The 12,258-nt window shown below is 45.6% G+C and overlaps 1 protein-coding gene across 2 annotated transcripts in view; it reads right to left on the minus strand.

The window, feature by feature from the left end:
- The window catches only part of VPS53 (VPS53 subunit of GARP complex), a 125,738-nt gene that overhangs the window by 78,674 nt on the left and 34,806 nt on the right, over positions 1-12,258 (minus strand). For both annotated transcript variants that reach the window (XM_007454234.1, XM_007454235.1), the window contains 2 exons: positions 10,571-10,686; positions 8,764-8,883 (listed from right to left, as the gene is read on the minus strand). In XM_007454234.1, the coding sequence (XP_007454296.1) occupies positions 8,764-8,883; positions 10,571-10,686 (236 nt within the window). The remainder of the gene's footprint in view (positions 1-8,763; positions 8,884-10,570; positions 10,687-12,258) is intronic.

Raw genomic sequence — 12,258 nt, forward strand, 5'->3', positions numbered from 1 at the left:
GTAGGGAAAAGAGAACATATCACTGCCTGGTATAAATTTCCAAATGTCCGTAAGTAATTATGCACAGATCCGTAGGGGTTAGAACGGTTGAAGTCTTTAGGGATCATCCAGGAAGGGGGGAGGGGTGGCTAGATAAGAGAGGTCACACATTAGTTAGCAGCAGGTTTATGACCAGGACCCGGGCATCGGATTCATGCTCACTGCGGACTTTCGACATCCCAAAGTTCTCCTGGGCCACCTCTCACGCGTTGTGAGGTAGTATATGTTAATCTTTACAAAATGTCATTAGGGGGTAGTTATGCTGCAGGAAAGTGCTATATACTAATGCCCAAATCACATATAAATCCATTTCGGTTACGGGTATAACTACTCTCCAGCTCCACGGAGTACAGGATGGGAGGAGGGCTCCACAGTGCTTCAGAGTCGCTGTTTTTTCAACCCGCAAACTAATATCAGGATCCCAAGTTCCAACAAGAGAACAAAAAGAACGTTTTCTAAAGTAAAAAAGATCCAAATGATAAAATGAACTGCTAATTGAGGGTGAAGGCCACTGAATGAAGATTTAAGTTCTCTCAGAAGACTGTGAAGATGAACACTGAGTTATCCTGAGAGCATGAGTTAGAACAGGGAAGTCGGTCCTGAACACGGTGGTTTGTATGGAAGCGAGGAGCTCAAGAAATACTTGTCCACTGAGAGGAAACAGGAGGAAGGAGAGCAGCTGGGAGGGGAAAGGAGCTACGGGTCAGCCTCCTGCGAGGAGCTTGTCCTCCACCAGCCCCAGGAGTTGGATGCCTCCCACCAGCCATCCTCAGAGCTAGACGGCCCTGAGCCTGCGGCAAATATTTTATCTTTGCTAAAAGCACCGTAAAATAACGTTCTTCCTTTTTTGGTCTCCACCCTGTTACTTTGGAATTAACTTTATGAAGTTTCTAGAAATAGCGAACAGCTCAAAACCACAATTTCTTTGGCTACTAGGCAGTGCCTGGAGACGTACTCAGATTTTTTTTTTTTAATGAGGGGATAGTCAGGACCCAAAACAGTTTGGGTTTTCTATGGCATAGTTATAATTATGCCTTATTCCAAATACTTTCCAGGGTTTTTCCACCATCTTCAAAACTTTTAAATCCACTCTTATAGGTGGGTTTGCAGCCTCTTTAGTCACTTTCCGAGGGGGTTAGAAATGACAGAGTTAAGGCTATCACCGGAGGAGCCCCCGAGGCAGAATCAGGGCCATCCATCTACAGTTGCCCAGTGGACCACAGAAAACATTCCTTGAGTGTGAGCTCTGACAGGACAGAAGAGAACATGCTTTTGTTAAACCGTTGCCTCCAAGGTCTTATGACTCCACATAACGGGCCAGGCAGACAGACTGCCCTGGTGCCAGGTCACAAGACGGAGCTTCCAGAGCCTCAGGCCCCGCTGTTCCTCCTCTCTCCTTGGCAGCGCACAGAGAGCACAGGTTCCCTCCTAAGCCACAGGATCACTCCTGGAGGGGGAGCTCCAGCCCCGCCAGGGACAGTCACAGTCTTATTCTCAGGGCTCCTGAGCACTTCAGTGGTAAAGATGGTCCCGGCTCTGCCTCTGTCACCCTACCCCGCCCACCATCCCCTAACTCCATATTCTTAACCAGATTTGAAACTGGGGTGCCTGAGGTAACATGGATGGACCTAGAGATGATCAGACTAAGTGAAGTAAGTGAGAAGGAGAAAGACAAAAACCGTATGCTAACACGTATATGTGGAATCTAAAATGACACAAATGAACTTATCTATGAAACAGAAACAGGCTCACAGACATAGAGCACAGACTTATGGTTGCCAAGGGGGAGGAAGGGTGGGGGAGGGATGGATTGGGAGTCTGGGATTAGCAGATGCAAACTATTATATTGGGTAAGTTCGTCCACATTTTTCCGTAAGATCTTATGAACTTTTTGGCCAACCCAATATATAGACTGGATAAACAACAAGGTCCTACTGTATAGCACACAGAACTATATTCAATATCCTGTGATAAACCATAATGGAAAAGAATATGAAAAAGAATGTATATACATGTATAACTGAATCACTTTACTGTACAGCAAAAATGAACACAACATCGTAAATCAGCTATACTTCAATACAATCCCTTAAAAAAAAAAGAGAAAGACTGGGTGCCTGAAAAGACAACCAAAGCCTATGATAAACACAGAAGTACCAGGCTGTGATCTGCAGACCCCCCTGCCTTCTTCCTCAGTCCATTCCCAAGGTCACCTCTTGAGAAAGTCTAGACTTAGCTGTGCCACTGGTGAGCTACGTGTAATCCTAATTAAGCCATTTCCCCTATGTGGGCCACGACTAAGAATGGTTGTGAAATCAGAGGGTGGGGATGGAGGCCTGGACTAGATGCCTTTCAGTATCTGCTCCAATCCTGACTATTCTACCACACCCGTCTTACAGCGCTAGCTGGCAATGACATCCATCTTTACAGGTGACTGGAAGTCGGATGTTTAATTAATGTTGGAGCAGAATAATAAGCTTTTGCACATAAATGTTTCCAAGCATAGTTCCTGAAGTATCTACCAGTGACTCAGATGAAAGAGAAACCGTTTCCCTTACTGACAATAACGATGGTATCTATAAACCCAAACCATGATCCGTGTACTTTCAGGGTAAGATGTGAAGAGCAGTCTTTACAATCAGTTGCCCGAGCGGGATCCTAGAAAGACGTCAACATACTTAAAAGAACACAGCTTCGGCCTCACTCCTTTATACTCCTTCCTCTTCCAAAGATGAAAAGTAAGTTCCTACTGGGAGGAGATGCAGCAACAGACTCTGTTAGCGGAGCATATATGTGAGTTCAGCTACCAAGACTTCCTAGTCATCGTTATGAAAATCAATCGACCACTACTAGAGAAGAAGGGAAATAACAATTCCTCCTGGCATCCAAATAAGCTCGGCCTGTTTGGGTGGTGATAACTCAGTGTTGACCACTCTTAGGAGATGAAAGATTCCCTGTGCTGCCCGGAAATGAAGGTGAACCAACTGCCTCCTAGCATCCTCCACGCCATGTGACCAAGGGTTGTTCAAGGGCGCCATTCCCTAAATGGGCTATCAGATTTCATAAGGGGTGGCAGCAGAGGGACAGCAAACTATGAAAAGCACTTAGACATTTACGGATAAAATAACCCTGATGCTTCCAATACCTTGTGAATGACAGTCCTAAAGAAAATACCCTCAATGATTCGCAATAAACTGACCTCTCAAAATACGGAGTGCCAGACAGAATGGTTAGTCAGTCAGATTAGTCAGATGCTCCATCTCCAAACAGACAGAATCTCAACCCAGAATCTTAGAGTGACTCAGTGGGATGCTTTGAGATCATCAAGTACAACCCTTATACTTTCTTTTGAAACTTAAGTTCTTTCTGTCATAGTCACACAGCTAGCCAGGCCTTTTCTTTCTTTTTTTTCAAATTTTATTGACGTACACTTGATTAGCCAGCCCTTTTCATTCTCCACTTTAGTTTCTTTGATCACTAGGCCATGTGATCCCCTCAACCGGCCAAGTACCTGTCATGTACAAGAGGTTAGAAATAGCCCTGAAGAATATGTTTCTGTTCAACGGTTTCGTGGGTTTCAAGAGAATGCAAGAATCTTCCATTCTTCCTCAGGAAATACTGACTGACTACTAGACACATTTGCTTTCATGGATATTCTTAAGCCGGAGGATCTGAAACGTAGAGATGACATTAAAGAAAAAAAATCTTTCCTTCAACGCTACATTAACGTTTAAGCATTTTCCAGAAGGGTAGTTGGAAGAAACAGCTATATTCAAATCAAAGCCTATGAACTTCATATTTCAACTGTACAGGCGAAGATTTCAGAACACAACCCTTTGTATGACTTCCACAGTTTACAGACAGCAAGCTTTTAAGTTAGAGAACCTGAAGCAGCACACAGGATGTAACTCTCCTGCCTTCTCCCCTCCCCCCAAACAAACAAGCTATTTCTATCACTTCCAGATGGTTCTACCGTCACTATGTAAACATAAGGGAGGAATATTCACCAGAAATGATGCTAAAAATAAGAAGTCTGGACTTTCCTCAAACTTTTAGTACCTCTTGGAAAAGAACTGTAGTCAGACACTGGAAACGAGAGATTCCTTCCCTTCCATTATTTTTCGTGTTACTTAATAGTATATATTTTCTATTAATCAACACATTTTTTTTTTTTTGCAAATAGAAGTTGTGAAATGAGCTAAAAGAAAAGTAAATCCTCCTGTGTTTGCAGCAACCCTACATGATAATGAATGGCTGGAGCACCAAACTATACTGATAGAATGTTATCTTTTTCTATTTCTAAGGGGAGTGTTATTACAGCAGTGATCACGAAGTTCCTTCAAATTTATAAAACCACTTCTTTGAAAAAAATGTTAAAAGGCAAGGAATCCTAAAAGAGTGCATTCTCTTGTTTGTCCCTATGGTGCTTTTTTATAACTAAAATTCAGTTCTGCCACATTCCTGCCACTCAGCAATGCTCATCTCATGGAACCAATGGGTAACCAACTCTTCCCCACATCTCCTTGACCTCACGGTCACTGTCATGGTATGGTCTTCATCTTTTCTAATCCAGAACATAGCCCCAACCTCCAGTCTCTTGCACCTATAACCCACAAGAGTTTTACAAAATACAAATGAGACCATGCCTCTCCCCGCTTAACATCTTTCATTGTCCACGAGATGAAGAACAGATTATTTAGCGAGGCATATAAAATCTGACCCTGCCTACCTAGACAGACTTTCACCCTCCACTGTCTCCCCAAGTACCTCGATGTTCTCTCTCTCTCCTATTTTCCCCCCTCTCTCTTCTTGTCTTGGTGGTAAGATCCTACCCATTCTTTTAAGATCACATTAAAATTGAATTTTTCTGTGACCGCTATCCTTGACCCCTGAAGGGTCAGTCTATCAATTCCCTGCTGTGCCTGTACATATACTATATCCATCCTATACTGAAATTTTCTATTAGTGTCTCTCACAAAAATGGTGAGCGCTTTGAGGGCAGAGAGCATGTGTTTCTTATCTTTGTGCCCTCGGTCTCCCAGCACAGGGCCTGGGATACCAAAGTGTCTGGTAAGTACCTATTAGTGAGTGAAGAGAAGAATAAGTGAACGGGGGAAAAAAGATCAACTCTAGATTATCAGGAGGGTAAGGGGAGGTGATGCTGCCTCTCCTCTCTCCCCCCGATCCACTGAGAGTGAGTCTGCCTTCTCCATCCAAGCTTCCTTCTTTCCTGCAGCTCACAAAGCCCCGTTTGTCTGCTCTCCTGGCTGCTTCACATCCCGTGTGACATGGCGATCAGCCAGCTCTGAGTGTGAAGGGTTTAGGAAGGATAAGGGAAAGGATGGTGATTTCCCGAGTATTCCGCCAAGCTCTGTTCCAACATTCCTTAACAATTCCTTGGCATTTCACCTCTAAGATGGCACCCTGAGCACGCAGTGCAACCCCTCCCCTTCCTGTCCCAGAAACTCAGAAATAATGAAAAGATTTTTTTTTTTTTTTTTTTTTTTTTTGGGCACATGGGCTTCTCACTGTTGTGGCTTCTCCCATTGCGGAGCACAGGCTCTGGACGCGCAGGCTCAGTGACCATGGCTGCGGACGCGCAGGCTCAGCGGCCATGGCTCACGGGCCCAGCCGCTCCGCGGCATGTGGGATCATCCCGGACCGGGGCACGAACCCGCGTCCCCTGCATCGGCAGGCGGACTCACAACCACTGCGCCACCAGGGAAGCCCAATGAAAAGATTTTAATAAGAATCCAGAACTGGGCAAGAAAAGGAGTGGTAGACTAGAAACCCTGCTGGGAGAGGACTGAAAAAGGAAACCCCTGCCTAAAATGGCTTCTCAAAGATGAAGGACACGAGGGGCGTGGATACCAGAGCAGATGGGCGGCCCCAGGGAACCGCTGGAGGGATACGCTGGGGTCCTGCAAGAGGAGCCACGAAGCCAGTGCCCACGTCTCACCCTTGCCTTGAGCGCTCAGGTCAGGAATGGGTGTGGGTCTGAGAAGCCCAGCAGGGACCAGAGGGCTGACAACATCCAGGCAGATCAGGGAGCCCTCGGGCCCAGAAGATAAGCCACCAGCATATCCCACCTGGCAGTTCCCCCAGCTCCAGCTCCACCTCACCTGACAAGCACAGTCTGTGACACACGTAGCCGAGCAGCACATCCCGCCTCCCCCTCACGAGCAGGTGACAGTAAAAGAGCATCTCTGATCAGAATGACAGAGAATCTCACAGCCAAAACTGAGCGATCAACTAGAAATCACCAAATATTGGCAGAGTGCAAACACCAAGAAAGAGAGTCATCATGCTCAACAAACTGAAGACCTGACATCAGAGGACAGAGAAATGGAACAGGCGACTCAGAACTTTAAAACACATATAGTTTATACTCCCTAAGAGACTTAAGAGGATACTATGCCCATGAAAAAAGAATCAACTAGATACCCTGAAGCTGAAAGTTGGATTGTTGAAATAAAAACTCAACAGCTGGGCGAAATAACAGGATGGACAAGACTGAAGAATAAATTAAAACAGGAGGGTTGAGTTGAGGAACTCAGCTTAACACAACAAAAAGATACAAGGTATTTAAAAAAATTAAGAAACAAGGCAGCAGACCTAGAAGTTCCAATATTCATGTACTAGGGAGTCCAGAAAGAGAGAACACAGAGAACAAAGCACAAAAACTACTCGAAGAAATAAAGGAGAACAATTTCTTGAAATTTAAGAAAGTCATGAGTCTTCAGATTAAGAATACAATAAAGGGGGCTTCCCTGGCGGCGCAGTGGTTAAGAATCCGCCTGCCAATGCAGGGGACACGGGTTTGATCCCTGGTCCGTGAAGATCCCACATGCCGCGGAGCAACTGAGCCCATGCACCACAACTACTGAGCCTGTGCTCCAGAGCCCGCGAGCCACAACTACTGAGCCTGTGTGCCACAACTACTGAGCCGGCGTGCCACAACTACTGAAGCCCACGTACTAGAGCCCGTGCTCCGCTACAAGAGAAGCCACCACAGTGAGAAGCCCGTGCACCACAATGAAGAGTAGACCCTGCTCGCCACAACTAGAGAAAGTCCGTGTGCGGAAATGAAGACCCAACACAGCAAAAACTAAATTAATTAATTAAGATACAATATTTAAAAAGAAAAGAATACAATTAAGTACAGAGCAACATGAATGAAAAGAGACCCATGTCCTAGTAAAATTCCTGATTCTCCCACCCCCAAATCTCAAATGCTTCCAGAACAAAATAAATTATTTTATAGGTTATTTTATAAAGGAATAAGAATGAGATGGACTTCAGATTTTCAATAGGCACCAGACAATAGATTTGCTTAGTCTACGTAACTACAACAGCCACAAGGTGGAAGCAACCCAAGTGTCCATCAACAGATGAATGGACAAACAAAATATAGTCTATATGCACAATAAAATATCCAGCCTTAAAAAGGAATGAAATTCTGATAAATGATACGACACGAATGAACCTGAAAACGTGCTAAATGAAATAAGCCAGGCACAAAAGGACAAATAGTGTATGATTCCAAGTATATGAGGTACCCAGAATAAGCAAATTCGTAGATAGAAAATAGAACACAGGTTACCAGAAGCAGGAAAGAGGAGGCAATGAGTGTTATTATTTAATGCATACAAAGCTTCTGTCTGGGGTAATAAAAAAGTTTCGGAAATAGAGTGGTAATGGTTGTACGATACTGTGAATTTATTGATACTTAATGCTACGAAATTGTACACTAAAAAATTATTAAAATGGTAAATTTTACGTAACGTATATTTCAACACGATTTTTAAAAAGGAAAAAAAAATAAGTAGGCAACATAAATAGACCAATTATCATTGAAGAAACTGAAAGGACAAAGATCTGCCTTGAAAACAGGTGACACACCTACATAGCTGCACGGGCTTAGCTGCTCCGCGGCATGTGGGATCTTCCCGGACCAAGGATCGAACCCATGTCCCCTGCATTGGCAGGCGGATTCTTAACCACTGCACCACCAGGGAAGCCCCCCACGTGCTCTTTACACCAATGGGTCTTTGACAACTCCTCCCGTTGGTAGTGGTGGAGGCTATATCCCTTCCTCTTGAATCCTGACAGGCTTGTGACTATAGAAACGACTCTCTGTGGCTTCTAAGACCTGGTTCTCTTGGCATGCTCATTCATGGGCCCCAGCACCACCACCTCACCATGAGGAAGCCCAAGCAGCCCAGGGAGGACAACCCAGCTGAGCTCGCAGCTGACAGCAAGAGCCCATCTGCCAACCATGAGGTTAAACCAATGGATCCTCCAGTCCCCTGTGGAGCCACCCCAGCTGACGCTGCACGGAGCAGAGATGAGCTGTCCCTGCTGGGCCAGGCCACATTACACGAGCGAAATAACTGTTGTCATCAGCCACTAAGTCCTGGGTTTTGTTGGTTTGTTACAAGGAAGCAGACAACTGGAACAGTTTCCCTCACGAACGTGGGCTTGCCTCACTCCAGTGAACCAGGCCAGCAACTATCTAACACAGGTAGTGTTAGAAGACATGGTAAGGAGGTGGTGAGGGGACATAGAGGGGACGTCCGCAACAGGCAGAGTCAGATCAGGTGACCTCTGAGGCTCCTTCCCACAGTGAGACTGTACAATGAACATCCTGAGCTGAGTGCTTAAGCACTTCCCAGCACCACCTCTTCTTAAAAAGGAAGATCGTTTTCTCCAATGACATTTTACCTTTCAGAAAGCTGCCGGATCTGTGGAATTCCCATATATTTGTGGAAGTGCTCCAGAACATTCATTACGCCCTGAAGAAGGTTAGCAACTTCTCCATACTGTCTTCTCCTGGTCATGGCTCTGCAAGGAAATAGGAAGCTGAGGACTCCAGAGGAACACTAAGGACACAAGATACAGATATGGACCAACCTACTCTGTGCTCTAAAACAGACATCAACTCAACTTAATAAGCATTTCCTGAGCACTGAATATATATGGTGCGGTGCACTGGGGGAGAAAAAAAATAAGACCGGGTCCAAATCCTTAAGGGAACATGAGCTAGTAAGGGAGAGCAACAGGACACATCTAAGTAGTACCAAGTAGGATGAATGGAGCTCTAAACAGAAGTCCAAGTTATGTGCTCTGGGACATACAAAAGAATGTGTGAGGGACGGAGTCTCCCTGGGTGGGGGAAGGGGAATCTGGGAAGACTATGGATTTGGGATTTGGGATTTGGGTTGGGTATTATGGATTAGTTGGCTTTTGACAGAGAGCAGGGGTCGGGATGTTATTATTTGAGGGTTATGGCATTTGAGCAAACCAAACACATCTCAGGATACAACAAAGAGCATGTATATGCACTTACATGTTAACTCAAATCTGTAGACTTTAAGCCAATGTTAAGCAACTCTGTGTATGTTTAGGCATGTTTAGTTTCCCTGCTGCTAAGGTTAATGAAGCTTAAATAAAAGGATGCTGATAAAATCGACAGTTACACACAGCAAGGAAGTAACAAACTATTAGATTTAAAATTTTCGTTAGGATTGGTTTTTTTAATTAAACGTATAATTTATGACTTCCTTTACAAGGCATTTAAAAAGACAGGATCAAGTTCAAGCCAAGGAGTTACGTTGCTACCACTGCCTGGTCTGCTGGTTTGTTGGAAAGCACTGAGCACCTGGGGAAAGGGACAAGGACACTGCTCTTCCAGTCTCCTACAGGCCTGCTGACCTCTCCGATCACTGCTCGCAGGAGAACAGGCCAGGGTTCACTGAGGACCATGCAATGTCTGGGAGAGACCAGGAAGGAGTCTGTCCCCTATTCACCCCAACTTTGGATACTGTGCCTAAATTCCTATGGAGGTGCTCTTTCTCTATCCACACCTGAAATTACACTGAGGCTGGGACAGGGGCAATTCTCATGAGACAGACCACAAAAGTGAACAGGAATATCAGAATCTTCTAGGAAAGGAGGCCTTTGGGCTGCTTCATTGTGGTCAATAACCAACTCTTCCTTTTAATACTGGTTCTCATGTTCTCATGTACCATTCCCTATAGTTCCCCTACAAGCCAAACAGAAAGCTTCTGCCTTTGGACAAGTGGGTGGAAAAAAAAAAGAAAAAAGTGGGTACAAGGGTCTGTTTCCATAAGGCATGTCCAATGACAGTGCAACTGAGCCCAGCACAAGCAGGAAAACTTGCCAACGCGCAGGCTGGGGGCATGATTACAGCCCTACGCTGCCTTGTCAGCCTCCATGGTAGAGATCTACCACATGTAAACGACCTGTGCTCTTGAAGTCATTCTCCACATGCTTTTTGGGCCCCTTCAGACTCACCTGCCCCTCACCTCAAAGTCTCGGGTGTCTGTTACACGTTGAGCACCCGAGGGCACAAAGCCAAAGTGGTGACTAAACATCTGAGACCGCTTTGCAGGAAGTGGGCCAGGATGATGAGACTCTCCTGGCTGAGAAGTAAATAAACCTACGGTGCCATCTCCTCTGTGATACATTTATTTCCCGTGGACCTGAAAGGGACCGCTGACGTGCTTACTCGAGGGAATCAACGCCGCCCGCCAGCATGTGTAGGTGGTTCAGCGTCGTGATCGAGGTGGTCAGGTGGCGTTTGGCGTGATCTAACTGCTTGATGTCGCGGGTGATTTCCTTCACCTAAACAGTGAAAAACCACAGGAGAAAAAGGAGGAGGGTTAAGACAGACGTCAACCGGCCTGCAAGTGGCCTCCGGAGAAAATAATGCAAACGAAATAGGGACAAACATACCTCGCGTTAGCCCTCGGAGAAAACACAGGTGTCCTCCCAATACATACTCAAAATAATTTCCAATCAGCCCGTTTACATTTAATTGGGCATTTCTTCAGCAGACTTTACCCAGGGTTACAAAATCCTCAGTTGTGAGAATGAAATGAACTTTATTCCTCACCCCAAGTAAAGTGGAGTGAGCCACACAGTAACTGAGTATGGAGCACACGGTGTCCAGGAGACAAGGACGGCGGATCTCCTCAACAAGGTCAGGGAAGTATGCCTTCTGGCACCGGGGTTACCAGGTTCGGTACAAAATGGATAGCATTGTATGAGTCAGCTAATTCTATTGAGATGGGCTTTATTCGTGGATCTAGGGTTTATTATCTGGTCTCCAGATTTCTCTTCAAATCTCAAGAAGACTGAAATGTAACCCCCGCAAAGTAAGCTTAACATGACATCATTAAGAGCAGAGTCTTCAGAGAGACAGATGGCAATCAGGGGAGTAAAATTCCAACAGTGTTGATCCAGCGGGTCCAAGAGAAAGAAACTCTGTAGCTGGGAACGTAAGTATATTTCAGTCACTAGAAAAGTACATTCAGTAGTGAGGTGGGAACAATTCTCCACCTTTACTAACACCTAGGCGGACTCTTCCACTAAACTGCCTGAGTCCATGCTGAACAAGAAACTTTCTGAAGAGCAATTAGGTTCCCCAGGTTCTATGACACCCGGAGGGAAGGGAGCGCGCTGGATACCAGGCACAAACATCCTAGTTACTGGAAACATAGGTCTCCCATTAAAAGTGAAAAAGGCCGGTAGTGAGTTAAATTCACATGACCTGATTTTTTAGAGTTTGATCATCCTGGGTAGAGTTATGAAGTAAAGGTCACGACCTGTACAGCTGAGATCCACACCTACAAACCCACAAGGCTGACCTGGATCCTAGCAGAAAAAGCCTCTTTCACGGGGACTTGGCCCATCAAGCCTGCTCTCTCTGTGACCCTCAGGCCACCAAAATGTCTCTATTTCTATCATGGGAATTTGGGGAAGAGGTGAAGAACCTACCACACCTTTACCAAATAACTGAGTTTGGGGGGAAAGACGATCAAGACTGATATAATAAACTAGATATAGGAGTTCGGCCTTATAATCTAATTACCCTTCCAACTCTGAAATAAATCATCGTTCTCTTTCCCACCAAAAGAAAAAAATCCCTGTACTTCTCCCTGGGTTCCTTAGCTCCAGCACTAGCATCAGGGGTCTTCAACTACCGTGTTAAAAGTCAGCGTCATAGGGCTTCCCTGGTGGCACAGTGGTTGAGAGTCTGCCTGCCGATGCGGGGGACGTGGATTCGTGCCCCGGTCCGGGGGGGATCCCACATGCCGCGGAGCGGCTGGGCCCGTGAGCCATGGCCGCTGAGCCTGCACGTCCGGAGCCTGTGCTCCGCAACGGGAGAGGCCACAGCAGTGAGAGGCCCGCATA

Source organism: Lipotes vexillifer, unplaced genomic scaffold, assembly GCF_000442215.2.
Source record: "Lipotes vexillifer unplaced genomic scaffold, Lipotes_vexillifer_v1.1 scaffold680, whole genome shotgun sequence".
Lineage (NCBI taxonomy): Eukaryota > Metazoa > Chordata > Mammalia > Artiodactyla > Lipotidae > Lipotes > Lipotes vexillifer.